The sequence below is a fragment of the Cicer arietinum genome, chromosome 6 (genome assembly GCF_000331145.2).
Source record: "Cicer arietinum cultivar CDC Frontier isolate Library 1 chromosome 6, Cicar.CDCFrontier_v2.0, whole genome shotgun sequence".
In the NCBI taxonomy this organism is placed as follows: domain Eukaryota; kingdom Viridiplantae; phylum Streptophyta; class Magnoliopsida; order Fabales; family Fabaceae; genus Cicer; species Cicer arietinum.
The window spans coordinates 2047769-2062458 of NC_021165.2; the positions used below are offsets into that span (position 1 = coordinate 2047769).

Below are 14690 nucleotides of genomic sequence, written 5' to 3' on the forward strand. Positions count from 1 at the left end.
ATCTTTAGATAGGGGTGGACATCAGTCGGATAAGCCGAAGACCGTGGGTGGGTGGTTTAGTGGTTGTCTTCCAAATGTAGACACAAATACTGGTTTTTCAAAATTTTGATAAAAATGCAAAATTAATGAGAAAAATTAGATGAGACTGCACAAGGGAATCCAAATAGAAGAGAAGAGGGAGCTGTGAATGTTCTCTACTACTTTTGCCATTGAGGAGGAGGTGTTTAATCCTTAAACTGAAGCAGTAACTCTTCCGAAATTTAAAAATTATGCAAAGAAAATTGTCTCATTTTACGCCACCTTACAGTTTTTATGATATATTTTATTTTTCCTATTATATCTAAAACTTTTTATTGCTCTTATTTTTTCAGTTCTTGTAATCTTTATTTTTCGTACCATTTTTAAATGAAGTCAGTGAAGAGTAATTTTCGAAGATAAGCTATAATTTTTTTTTTAATATAAAATCAACAAAATTAATTACGTTTTTTAATTTGTCATTTACTAAAATTACTTATATCATGGGATTTTTTTTATGATAAAATCTTAAGACGGGAGGATTAATAAATTAAAAAAAAAAAACAAAAACAAATTAACTGTGCTAAGATTTATCTCAAAAGGGTGCTTAAAATTTAGAACAATGTTATTAATTAGTCACTTCCGTAAAAAAATCTCACTATTAATCATACCGATAACGTTAATAGAAATTTGAGGACCACATAAAGAGTACAAATGAAACAGAAAAAAATGTGTATGGCCATTGCTTCATTTGCCCCAAAACTATATACAAAATGGTTCAAAAGTGAAAGATATATCATAGCTGCTGCATTGCAAATAGCAATGAACTCACACACAACACCAATTCATGTATTACACATCTCATCATTCAAAAGCTATTTCCCAAATTCAGCTTCATTTCCATCTTTTAAGCCTCTCAATTCCACTCCTCTCAGAAAAACAGCAAAACATCACCTTGTTCAATATCACAGAGAAAGAACAAGAACCAGAGCAACTCTTGATGAAAGAGATCAACTTTCCTCAACCTCACCTGTCATTGAGGACGAGAAACCCAAAAGGGTATTATCCTCTTTTCCTTTGTATGTTCATTTTGCTTTATTACCATTAATGTTTTCAAAGTTTTGTTTAGTGTCTTACAAAATTGAAAAGGTTAAAATGCTAAAGTTTGAATCTTTAGTGAACCCTTTTCACCTTTCACTTTGAAAACTTGATCAATTTTGTAAGGCAGAGATTAGCTCAAAGTTTGAATTTTTTTATGGGGTTTCTGTTTTGAATTGAAAAATATAATATAATTTTTAATATCTTTCTTTACTTAGGAAGTAGAGGAAAGTGTGAAAGTGCTAAAAAATGCAGCTAAAACAAGAAAGGTACCATTAGAGGAGATTCTTTCTGCACTTTCTGTCATTGAGAAAGCAAAAGTTGATCCTTCTGGTTTTCTTGAAATCCTTGGAGGAAAGGAATCCCCTGGGAGAACCTGGATGCTAGTTTTTACTGCAAAGGTTAACATATTTCTATTATTTTGTATGATTCTTGTTTAAACTATCTTTAGCAGTTTATGCTTACTATAATAATTTTGTGCTGATTTTTAGAAAAAATTAGAAGGTGGTAGATACTTTCCTCTCACAGCTGTTCAGAGATTTGATGCTACTGTAAGTCACTTTCCTATGTTACTATCTCTATTTCACTCTTGATACATAAGAGTCTATTTAAAGTGGGAAACAAAAAATGAAAGAACCTTTCATCTGAATAATGAAAAGCTTTCACTCTTCTGTGTTGTTGAGTTTTGAACTGAATTCTCATTTTGTGATCTAATTCCACTTCTTGTAAAATATAACTTTTTAACTTGTTAACAATAGAGAGTCATAGAGAAAGAGAGAATGGGAGAATGAGAAAGGAGGCTAGGGTTCCAATAGAATGCAAAAAGGATTGAATAATGAAAAGACTCAAGACTTGATACAAAAGACTCAAGATTAATCCTTATTTATAGGGATACATATACCCAATCCTAAATTAGGAATAGATCATAATAATAAAAAATACAAAATTTAATCCTAAGGGGTACTCTAAGATTGTAAACCAATCCTAAAACATATTTTCTAATATTCTAACATATATTATTAAGGACAGGAGAGAGATAACTGTTAATTATGCATTGAATATTGTGATGGGGCTACTTTTCTGAGGTTGTGAGGATTTTTGGTGTGTAATGACCCTTGTGTATGAGTTAATAAGGCCTCTAAAATAGATTTTCATTGCCTTAACTCTTCGCATGCAAGAAATGTTGTATTGCTGTTGTTTGTTTCATTACTTGTAAGTGTTGCATATGCCAAATCAACAACCTGTATCTAAAATATCTTTAGAAAAAGGCTCTGGTATTTTTCTGATTTCTTGTGTCTAGTAAATGTTAAGTTATGTTTATGAATTGTTAGGCTAAGAGGATCGAAAATGGTGTATATCTTGGACCTGTTGGACAATTAACATTTGAAGGCAAACTTTCGTGGAAAAACAGAATACTGTCTTTCATTTTTGAGAACCTTCGAATAAAAGTTGGACCTTTAAAACCTCTACAAATCAGCCTTGGACAAAAGGAAGACAGGGAACCAAGCACTAAGGATCCTTTTTTCATCTGGTTTTATGTTGATAATGAAATAGCTGTTGCTCGAGGCCGAAGTGGAGGCACTGCATTTTGGTGTCAGTGTCGTCAGGTTGATATATAGCTTTCCTTTCGTTCTTTTGATACTTATGAGTTTCTGACTTATTGGAAAGAAAGATTCATGTAGATAATTTGAAGTAGTTGAAGTTCATTCAGGTGAGTTGCTTATTTGTACTTGTGTACTGTTTAGCTGTATACTTTACATACAATCCAGGAAACTGAAATGTATAGGTACTTTGAATTGAAGTTTTTATTTCATGATATTTTCATGATAATTACATATCGAATTAGTCATTCTGAATTTTATGCTTTGGGACGCGATGAAATTTTACACAATTTTGTGGTGAAAGTTATATTTACTACTTGTTTTGTGTTCTTGTGAATTTGGCCGTTAGTGATATTCTCTTGAGCTTAAATATTATCTTGTCTTGTTATGTGATAGTTACACTAGAAGAGCATAACAATGAGCACTGGATATTGCAAATCTTGTGGATTTTGGATTTGTTGCTTGCCAAAACGGACAACAATGACAAGCCAAAGTTTTTTCCCCTTTAGGTGAAGTTAGCTACATAAATCAAACAATATCATAACGCCTTATTATTCAACAATGTCATAATATATTATTCTGACTCATGTGTCAGGATAAACAATTTGAATCCATATATCTCTTAATGATTTGATTTTTTTTTTCTTCCTTCTTGATCTATACTCTTACCAGTACTTGTTATGGTAATCTTTTCCAAACATGTCTTATTTAAGATGAGATTTTTTTAATTTTATTTCTTCTATAATGGATGCTGCTCCAAATTTCTGTTTAATACTTTCATTTCTAATCCTATTTTATCAAGTGTGATCACTTATTTATATTAACAATTTCATTGAACTTATAACCTTTTGGCCTTTTTCTTGTCTAGTATTCGGTTACATACAATGTTACAGGTGACCAAATTTTTTTAAAATCTTGATGAGTGTCATAAAATAACACCAGAACAAATGCAGAAAAATTGTTGACAAGTGTTCTTTCGGACCTTATTTTTGTAATAAGTAAAATCAAATGGCTCAAAATAATGCTGCAACTCTATAAGCCAGTGGGGAAAATGATATATTAATTGGGCACATTTTTTGTCTTTCAAAATGATTCTTTGTATCTTGGTAAATTCTGAATAAATTTGTATCAAGAGGAACTTCCCTTTTTGGAAGAGTGGAAAAGGAAATCTAGTGTGAAGTCTAATAAGATCAACAATATGATGATCTGTCAGTTCGGTTGCATCTCAGATGAATCTAGCAACTCTGACTTATTTATTTTATAACAGTGATGAATCACGGTTTCTGGATTGTTGCATCTTAAGTGAAATTTTCACTAGCATTTTTCTATGTTGATCAAAGATAATGAAACAGTGTCAATGGATACCTAGATGCGTTGTTATGTGCATTGAAGCTGGTTCTTATTTTGGATTTGGTTTGGTGTAAGGACTTTCTCTATATTCTTACGCCTTTAATTTAAAGTAGTAGTCACTTATGTGCAGGACTAGATAAATCTTTAGTATTATTTTTCTATATCTCATGTATGTATGTATGTATACACAATGCTGAAATACATGTTCTGTATTTATATTTTATCAAACCAAATCAACAAATATGAACCGACAAGTTGAAAGAACACCAAAAGGGACAAACAGAAAAAGAAAGAAATATCAAAATGAAAAAAAGATCAAATGTGGTTACTCAGTTTCAGACCCTTGTAAAGATAATTTACCCTTTTTATCTTTCAAATATCACACGTCCTATATATCCTTGCATGACATTTACACAATATTTGTATTCACAAATCAGCACAATGAAACTTTCTATGATGGATGAAGCATTTTATGATACATGAATGCAAGACTATTTCCTTGGCATAACAAATCACTTTACAAGCTTGACATCTGGATTTCTCATGGTTTTAAGCCACATATCCGCCACAATCCGGGAGGAAATGCTCCATAGCAGGTCTTGTCCCTTTGCCAATGCCGGCTTCCCTTTTTTGCCTCCCTTTCCCAACCCATATGCAACCAACCATTGGATTGCAGTTAATCTTTGCTTCTCATTGTCCCATGCATTCTTCTTTGTGGAACTCCTAACCTTGAAACCTCCTACATGCATGCTTGTTACTTTGAATCTCTTCTCCTCCTCATTCCCCTTCGTGCCGGCACGTGTTGCATGAATAAGCACCATCACAGGACCTCCAACTGCTTCATAGCGTCTCATTGGATCCCGCAGTTGGACAACCGATATCACTGTGACTCTTTCAGGTCCACCATCAGAACTTGAAGTTGCAGCACCGTTGTTGTAGTTTAAGCTTTGGTCTCTAATCCAATCCTCAAGTGGAATAGCAGAAGCCAAAAGATCTTTCCCATTTTCCCCTTTCTTTGAGCTGAGTGCAGATACATCAAACGGAGCTTCTTCCTCAGCCATGTCAGCTTGAATTTTCAATGCCTCAACTGTCATGGACTCAATCTTCTGCATTGAAATTGGAAGAAGGTTCTCTGAAGTAACTGGATCTTCATCAACATTCCAAAGTCCCGTTGATATTCGTTCTTTCCTTCCTGAACTCATAATGGTCGACATGCTTTTCAAAGCAGAAACTATGCGTGCAGCACTAGAACTCGCTCCTTCCTTGTTCCTACCTTGTATGATGGCTGATGCAATGCCTTCAAAAGCAATCTGCTCTGCAGTTTTACCTATCAGTTCATCTATTGGCATCAAGGAGGATAAAACTAGAGAGCCGAGTTCATCAAGACCAACGCTGGCCAATTTCTGAAACAAATCAAAACCGCTCATGGATTCCTGCAATGCCAACACAAAAGGCTTTGACATCTGCATTGCCAGCTTTGGAATATCTTTTCTAGCCACAGCAACATCCAAAGGATTCATGGAAGCCAAGTAGCCCCCATCTCTTGTTCGAACCACGCAACACAAGCCTTTACCAAGATCAGAAATATATACTTTGGATTCTCCTCCATCTGTAGGAGAATCTTCGTGTCCTTCTTCGAGTTGTAAATGTGGAATTTCAGGTTGATTGAATAAGTATTCTTTGTTGTCTTGATCCTCAAACATCTCAAGAAATTCCCTAGTTACAGTTTCTTCATCTGCATCCAATGCATCTGTCTCTTCCTCTATGTTCATTAACTTGTTCATACCATTATTTCCCATCATTGACTCAAGAGCTTTTATTTGCTGGGCAATTGAATCAAGCTCAGACAATCTAGCATGGTGCACGTGATCGTGCACTACTTCCTTCACAACCTCGTCTGCAACTGGTTTTTCTTCTACAAATTTATCCGATTCCCCTCCATCTTCTTCCTTCTCTTGAACCTCAATCCCTTTATCAACAACCTCAAAATCTGGAAGGTCAAAATCCTCTACCTGTTCTATGTGGTCATCAACTTTCTGAGCAGAAGAAGAGGAATCCTGAACTGGGTTCGGGTCATCAAGATTCAAATCATCCATTCCTTGAATGCCACCTTCATGTGAATGTGAAGGAGTCCATGCGTCATTTCTGCTCGTCATTCTAGGACTAGGCACACTGAAGGATGTCTTTGATTGTTTGCGTGCAAAAGAAGATGAGAAACTACTCAACTTGCTGGACTTTGAACTCTCCATTGGACTATTGCTATTAGTATTATATATATCAACTCCTCCATCTTTCTCCACAATCTGGAAACCAAGTTTCACAACAAGTTCTCCTCCTTTTGCCTTTCCAGATAACCCAAAGCTCGTATCCCATTGCCTAACTCGAGCCCCTTGTTGGTTTTTCTCAACGGACTCTCGAATCAACTCGCTCAAATCCACAGCACTTCTTCCAAAATCAAGCTCTTGAGCATCAACAGCAAAAAGGTAAATCCAAAAGGGACGTGGCTCAAACTTAATCCTCTTCCCACTGCCATTGGTGTTGGTGTAATAAGCATGGCACTTGATGAAAAGTGTCTCTTCGAAATCAGCAGCTCCTTGTGAAACACGCGACGGCATTGTCTTAACAGCACCATCCTTTGTTTCCTTCTTCCTTACGCAAACAGCTAGCCTTAGGCCATTCATGGAAGAAGGAAGGTCTTGAGCAGCAACCACTTCAACAGAGAACAAACAACTTAGTTTCTGCATTCCAATACGCGAAAGCGCCCGCATAGGCTTCCACTTCCAAATCCCTTTCTTCTCATTCTCACCCGAATCAATCGATGTGTTACCTGCCACTACTTTGGTTTTTGTCTTGAAAATTCCATCTTCATGCTTTGAGCTTGATCGCCACGGGGACAAGGACATGCGACGTGCTCGTGGTTTATTATTGCTTTCATCATCACCTTTCGTCGTGTGGTAGTCATCTTCAATGGATGGAGCAGGAGTATTTCGTGGCAGAACAAGCGAAGCTGTTCTTCGAGCTGTGGCGGATGTGTGTGATTTGTAAAGGGTTTCACTCAAAGCCTCTAGTTCTTCAAGAATCTGAGCATTGGGATTGTTTTTGGCATCTGCCATTGGTATAGTAAATGAAGATTGAAGAGGATGTTGCTGTAGTGAAAGGTTGTTTGGGAAAATGAGAAGATAAGATGCTAAGATCACATGTTTCAGTGTGGCAATGGTTAAAGGGTGTTTGTGAACCAAGAAAAAAAATAAATGATGAAATGGATTTATGGAGGATAGAAGATGAATGGTGACATTGCATTGTTCCTTGGTGAGTAAGACAAATTTGAAAATGGATAGATAGACTTCTGAGTAGGCAAAATGGTCCCACTGATTTTAATGTGAATTGTTTGTAAGTGGTGCACTTGCACTGATGGATATGTTTCAAATACAGATGCTGCTGATATAGTGAAACTTCCCTTCCTCTCCACAAATTTGTTAGGATGTTGAAGAAGGAAAGTGTGTTCTGTTTGGAAAAAACAGAAGAAAAAGCCAACGTACATAGCAGGGGAAAAGGCTATTTACAGACTTTGAGGGAAGAGGGTCCCTTAAGAGGACCATGATTTTAGCTTCCAGCTTTTTACATAGTTTATGCCAATTGTAATTTTAATCTTTTTCCTATAAGTTTCTCCACTAGAGGTAATCTTATTTGAGATGTTGAATCTTAAGACTTCTCTTGGTTAGGATTCGAACTTTGTTCACCACGTTGGAAGACTATTCTCTTTCCGCCACATCCTATTTCCGTTGGTTATACTTTTCTTTAATATATTGAATTTAATTCTAACTTTGTTTTCTTAATATGCATGTTCAATAAAAAAAAAATTAAATTCAAGATTTTATTTGCCTAAATTTGTATTAAATCCAATTGCTTGAATTTTTTATTTTTCAAACAAAACCAATATGGTGAGCTAGTACTTACTTACAAAACCCAAATCCTTAGGAATTTTTTTAGAAAGCTTCTGTTCTCATCCTTAAGTCTTTTTAAAAATCTTTAAATTTTGTTCGATTTAGCAAATTTAGTAATCATGTTATAAGTAACTATTACTGATCAGTAGTGATTTGTTGAAACAGTATAATAATAACACATTACTATTTTTTTGACGGAAGGTTTTACTATGATTCAACATGATAAAAGCAAAAAGCAAAATTGATTAGGGAATTTGTTCAAGTTTTTGAGATGATATGCTGTCTCTGAGAGTAGTAGCTGGCGTCACGGTGGATTGCTCAACTCTGCTTTGAGCCTTCCCTGCCTAATAAATAAATAAATAAATGCAATAAAAAACCACAATAAGCACAATAAAAATGAATGTTGAGTTATTCTGTTTTTGCTTACTTCTTCCTCCCAGTTAGTACGAATCGTAAAAATAGTGTACAACAATATTTGCACAATAAATGCAGAGATAATCCCTAACCACAGCCCCTATTTTTTCACACACAAAAAAAAACACTAGTGAGAAAATAAAAATCACTAAATATATGGTGAGTTATCATATAGTAGTATGCAGCAATATTTACCATGTCACGCATGTGCAGAAAAAAGGCTAATGCAACGGCACATGGTACACCTACAATATAAAATGAACCAAGATTCACATAGGCACCAATCTTCTGCCACCCACATCCTGCAAGAACACCTGAACCATCGAAACCGTAATAACTCATGTTAGTATAAGTGAATTTCCTGAAAGAGATAAATAAATAAATAAATAAATAAATAAATAAATAAATAAATAAATAAATAAATAAATAAATAAATAAATAAATAAATAAATAAATAAATAAATAAATAAATAAATAAATAAATAAATAAATAAATAAATAAATAAATAAATAAATAAATAAATAAATAAATAAATAAATAAATAAATAAATAAATAAATAAATAAATAAATAAATAAATAAATAAATAAATAAATAAATAAATAAATAAATAAATAAATAAATAAATAAATAAATAAATAAATAAATAAATAAATAAATAAATAAATAAATAAATAAATAAATAAATAAATAAATAAATAAATAAATAAATAAATAAATAAATAAATAAATAAATAAATAAATAAATAAATAAATAAATAAATAAATAAATAAATAAATAAATAAATAAATAAATAAATAGAATAGAGTATATTACCTGAAAGTGTACTTTGAATGGCATCAAGGAAACTAGAAAGAGCCAAAATTGGCATCATGTATGAGATGTATTTGATTACTTGTTTGTCATCACTATAAAGATGGCCCCACACATTCCTCAATAGAATCATAGTTGATACTAAAAATGCACCTTCAATGAATGCTAAGGATAATGCCATTCGAACTGCTAGACTTGCACCCTCTGGATTTCCACCCCCCACTTCATTCGACACCCGTATGCTTTCATATTCATCCATTAAATTCCATAAATTTCGCGTAAATATATTTCATTTTTTGCTTATATTAAAAATCGAAATGTGTAGATTATAAGTTGTTTTTATAAACTCTTTTGAATAATCTTACAAATATTTATGTCAATAAATAAATTAAAATAAGTCAATTCAAACATTCATAAAGCCAAAATTATTTTAGCAAGTGATCGTAAAATACCTTACTGCAGCACTGCATCCAAAAGGTATCATCCAAGCTAGACCGAATGTATTAAGGCTGAAAATATACATTTATTTTTAATTAGGAACATTAGACACTTAGAAGAGATAGGAAACATAACAAATTAATGTGCATTAAAGAATGTTCTCAATATTTGAGGTTGGGATATAATAGTATTACTAACCATATTGAAAGCACTGAAGTTTCTAATACTGGATTAGGAAGAAGACCAGACATGAGAACCATTAGTTCAAATGTCCACACTTTCAAGCTGTCACAAAAATAAATATCCATGAATATAGTTAATTTTTGTAAATTAATTATACCATTACTTTGGAGTTAAAAATAAAATAAAATAAATTACCAGATCATGAGAGCTGAAGGAACAGCTAGTTTAAGGAAATCAAAGAGACTATGCAGTGCTCTCTTTGAAAATCCTGTCCATGTTTGTTTACAAGAAGAAGAAAATTTCACATAAAGAGAAATCAATAACACATTAACCCAATAAGATATAGAATTTGACAATGCTGCCCCTTTACTTCCAAGCTTAATTTGAAAAACCAAAACCCAACACAAAAGTATGTGAATCAAAGCTGTGATTCCAGAGGTTAAAACCATTGGGAGGACAATGTTTTGTGTTTGCAAGAACTTGAGAATGCATTGAAGAAGACCATATGCAAACAAACTTGGTATCATGAAAAATGCATATGAACCAGCTTCTTTTGATATAGCCTTGTCTTGGTGCATAAAAACTAGAATTGATTCTGTGTTTGCCCATATGATACTAAGGAATACACTCACAATTGAAACAACAAGCATTGATCTTTGCATGTATATTCCAAGCATATGGAACTGTCCTGCTCCATTTGATTGACCACAAAATGTGTCTAGTGCACTAGCAATTCCCATCTGATAATCAAAAAACATGTAAGTAAATATTTACTTATTAGTTGATATAAGAGTTGAGACATAAAAACATCCATGTCAGAAAGTCCCACATCGAAAATAAATAAAGTTTTAACTAACTATTATATCGAAAAAGTATAAATATTCACCAGTAGGTTGAAGCCAGTGAGAGAGGCAAAAGAAGTGGCCATGGAAGCCCCAGATAAAGGGAGAGTACCAACATGTCCAACAAACATAACAGAAATGGTTTGAAGACTGTATTGTAGGAGTCCAATGCATGACATAGGAACTGCTAACCATAGTTGCTTCTTTACTTCTGCTATCACTTGTTTTCTCTCAATTGTCATCTTTTTCTTTTCTATCATTCCAGAGACTCTCTCTGTTTTCTTTTTTATGTCAAAAAGTGATACTTGCTGTGAGCTGTGACAGTTCCAAACTAAGAACACTTTAAAAGGCAGAAAAAAATATTTAAGAAACTAAAATCACGAATGTAATTTTTATAAAAGCTACAACTCAATTTGATACTAAAACTTACACAATTTTGTGTTTGGAAGAGAGAAAAGAAGGTTAAATACTAAATATAAATTTTATTTTAAATTATTAAGTAAATTTATTATTATTTTAAATAGAGATTAATTGTGATATATTGTCAATCAATTATAAATTATTATTTTAATGATGTTTTAAGCCAATGCGATTAAAGTTAAATACTGTTAGTGTTCAACCATTATGAATGAATCTCAATGTAATTTTTATTTATAATATAAGCATATATGAATTAAATCATTTTAAATATATATTTTATTAATATCATTAGTTCGTCTTAAGATATATTTTTTTTATTGAAATTCAGGGTAGGATATGAGAAGTTGGAGTTAAACACGTTCTCATGCATAGTAAAAGAGTATTTTAGAAACATTTAAATATAAAATAAATATATTTAATAAATTACATTTTTAAAAACTAGTTGAATTCATTCATTTAGAACTAGTTGAATGCAACGTAAGTAAGTTCAATAATAAAATTAGATGTCAAAGCAAAATCTTTAAAACTCAACTTTAAATTAAAATTTACACCAAATATTAAAAAAGATTATAGAAAATTATTTAATTTGTGTCTAAAATCATTTTAACTGAGATAAATTGAATCTAAATTTATATATTTTATTAGTAAATATAGAAGCTTCGTTTTGTTGTAAAATGAAAATTATTACAATCATTTTTAATGAATAATAAAACAAAATATAAATGATTAGATAAATTGAATACTATTTTTATAAAATAAATGACTTTTCATTAGTTCTTATGAACTTTGAATTTGAGGTATAATAAAAACATTTATTATATACTTTTATCACTTATATTTCATTTTTTAGCTATATTCAAATAAGTTACCTGAAGTCAGACATATATTATATAAACTTAATTTACTTATATTTTTTAGAACTTAATTTACTTGTATTTTTTAGTTATATTTAAATAAATTATGTGAAGTCAGACATATATTATTATATAAACTTAATTTACGATGTATGAAAATTTAATTTTACATAAAACGTAATTTCCATAAATGACTTATAACTTATTTGAGTATATATGTAAAAGAAAAGATAGGTGTGACCAACGTAATATAAAAAATAGGCAAATGAGTAATACATACATAGAGTTAAATGTCACCGCCCTTTTAGAGACAGAATTAGAACAAACAACAAATCGGTGGTGACCACTGTATAACCGCAGTCATCTAACCGTTAATTTTGAGACACCGATACTCATCAGTATTTGTCATGAATTGCACGTGCTCTTCTAATGCACGCCTCCTCCTTCTTCTTCTCGAAACGAGTTTTTATTTATATTTATTCAGATATATAAAAGTGTGTGCATTAAGCATGATGACTTTGTTACATGTGTGTGTGATGTGTGAAACCCCACATATCTCGGATTTTTCTCTTTCTTACATATGTGCGGTGACCTCCTTTGTGTGTCAATTTTAATCGCCAACATATTTTCATAAATCAAGTTAGTATTAAGGTTAATTATTAACTTCCCGAAAAAAACTAGTTTATTATAAAATACAATCGGTTCATAGTATAGGTGCTATTTTCTACAAATAGTGAATTTTTAAATAGCTCTCGAACCTAAGAAAAATTAAATCAAGTTTTTAAACTAATAAATTTGAAGTAGTTTATAATAAAACGTCATTTTAAGTAGCTACCAAAGATCCAAAAACTGTTGAAGTCACAATGCATGTTCAATCTTCTAAATTTCATAGAATGATGATTGCTATGAATGTGAAAACCCAAAATTTTCAAATTTCAGTTTCCAATTTGAATTTTTAGGTTTTATTTTGGGGTTTACAGATTTTTGTGATGAAGATTATGATTGTTGGAAGTGGGCTTTGTTGGAAGAGGAATTGTTAGATTCAATCATTGATTTTCTTTAGTATTGTTTTTAATTTAACATTTATTAATTTTCTAAGTTGAAGAAAAAGATGAATATGCTTAGTGTTTTTTATTTCTTTTTCAAGAAAATCATACATTAATTTTACAAAAATTATTCTCTTTCGTCTCTTATCATATGAACTCCCTACACATTTTTTACATGTATTAAAAAAAGTGATTGTTGTAATAAAATTGTTAAACAAACATTATTAAGTATTTATTCTCATAATTATTGTTATGAAAGATGTTGCGTTTTTCAATGGTAAATTAATGTATTGAATATTGTGAATGGACTTATATTAAGAGATACAGAAAAAATGTAAAATAGTCTTATAAAAAAAGATATAAATAGTATAAAAAATGATGAAATTGCTAAAATATTAATGGCTTTCACAATTTAAAACAAAACATCTAAATTACAAATTTGTACATATTTATGAAAAATTAATCGATAAGAAAAAGTATGAATAAGTTAGAGAGCTAATTTAACCTCAAAATTAAAAATAACGAAAAGTTGAACTTATAAAAGGCAGAGGTGCAATTATGTAAACATATTAATGTTTAACAATTGTAATTCAAACAACCAAAATATTGGACTTTAATTGGTGGGGTGCGCCAGCCTATACAGTAGTGCAACGCATAGGAGACCCACGAGAAGCCCAGTAACAAGCTACTGAAGTGGCCTCTCCCCCTCAAAAAAGTAATTTAATATCGTGTGGCCCATTGGACCACATATCAGATATTAAACTGATAAGAACAGATACTACACTTGATCTTAGCCAAAAGGCCGAGAAAGGTATGAATTGCATATTAGACTTGGTTTTGTTTTTATATGTGGCACCTACTCAGTTGAGCTTTTGTACCGGCGATGTGGGACTCTTATACAACAGCAGCTTGGAACTTATACTTGTGTAATCCATTGTATCTACGCATGTGTTACGAGGCCAACATAGAGTAATTATCAAGCAGAGGGTATGTGATGTGAGCATCCACCAAGGAGAATCTATGTCAACAAAACATTTTATAGATTTGGAAAAACTCTCCAAAGACAATTGCTCATTTCTTGATGAATGAAAAGTGATTAAAGAAGTAAGTATATATATCTATTATCTAAGAGAGTGAAAAAGAAGTATAATCCTGTGAATTCAGTCTTTCTTCTCCCTCCTTTGTCTGAATTCCTTTTCTTCCAAAGTTGTTGAACTAATACTTGAGTTGTTGAACTAATACTTGAGTTGATGACAGTATACATTATTAAGAGTGAACGAATATTCAGAAGCTGGAAAGTGGAAATCTTGTTTACATTTCAATCTTTTCCTCAGTTTCATTTCCCTTAAATCATGATATGACTGATTGTTAAGTGAAATGGACTCTAGCCATGGTTTGCAAAAATAAAAATTTGATTGGTATGAGTAAAATAATATAATGACTATTTTGTCTTTAATTCAAAATATAATATGATTCTTATCTTATCCTTTCATGCTGTTGTTGATGGCTAAAGCATAAAACCTGCATCTTAGTTCAATTGTTCACTCATTCATCTTACTGGATCATAAAACTAAAACCATATCTATTGATGCAATAACTCAAGAGCTTTCTACAATATTGGTCTAAACCTATTCACATCAAGCATTACATTTTGTTTGTCAAAATACACTG

The 14690-nt window shown here is 31.7% G+C and overlaps 3 protein-coding genes and 1 non-coding gene across 6 annotated transcripts; 1 reads left to right on the forward strand and 3 right to left on the reverse strand.

Annotated features, from left to right (window-relative positions):
• The first annotated feature begins 735 nt into the window (after nucleotides 1–735).
• Nucleotides 736–3362, forward strand: LOC105852232 (uncharacterized). 3 transcript variants are annotated; one of them, XR_012163717.1, is made up of 5 exons: nucleotides 736–1074; nucleotides 1332–1514; nucleotides 1605–1664; nucleotides 2445–2824; nucleotides 3111–3362. XR_012163717.1 is itself a non-coding variant. In XM_012716609.3 (5 exons), the coding sequence occupies exons 1-5, from the start codon at nucleotides 745–747 to the stop codon at nucleotides 3117–3119; spliced, it is 858 nt and encodes a 285-aa protein (XP_012572063.2). In that variant the 5' UTR covers nucleotides 736–744; the 3' UTR covers nucleotides 3120–3362. The 3 variants fall into 3 exon arrangements, 2 of the variants coding, with proteins under 2 accessions (XP_012572063.2, XP_012572062.2); XM_012716609.3 differs by having other exon boundaries at nucleotides 2445–2720; XM_012716608.3 differs by lacking the exon at nucleotides 3111–3362 and having other exon boundaries at nucleotides 2445–2948.
• Nucleotides 3363–4368: 1006 nt separating this feature from the next.
• Nucleotides 4369–7824, reverse strand: LOC101506438 (protein PLASTID MOVEMENT IMPAIRED 1-like). Its single transcript, XM_004503249.4, has one exon. The coding sequence runs from the start codon at nucleotides 7175–7177 to the stop codon at nucleotides 4577–4579; it is 2601 nt and encodes an 866-aa protein (XP_004503306.1). The 5' UTR covers nucleotides 7178–7824; the 3' UTR covers nucleotides 4369–4576.
• Nucleotides 7825–8160: 336 nt separating this feature from the next.
• On the reverse strand, nucleotides 8161–14224 carry LOC101506763 (protein DETOXIFICATION 16-like). Its single transcript, XM_004503250.4, has 9 exons — nucleotides 12254–14224; nucleotides 10744–11014; nucleotides 10053–10597; nucleotides 9873–9959; nucleotides 9689–9745; nucleotides 9240–9478; nucleotides 8618–8736; nucleotides 8436–8522; nucleotides 8161–8352 (listed from the first exon to the last, which is right to left on the reverse strand). Exons 2-9 carry the CDS (start codon nucleotides 10957–10959, stop codon nucleotides 8254–8256), a joined length of 1449 nt encoding a protein of 482 aa, XP_004503307.1. The 5' UTR covers nucleotides 10960–11014; nucleotides 12254–14224; the 3' UTR covers nucleotides 8161–8253.
• LOC113787401 (U2 spliceosomal RNA) lies at nucleotides 13640–13834 on the reverse strand. The gene has a single exon (XR_003473906.1). It is a non-coding gene; the product is annotated as a U2 spliceosomal RNA (small nuclear RNA).
• Nucleotides 14225–14690: the final 466 nt, after the last annotated feature.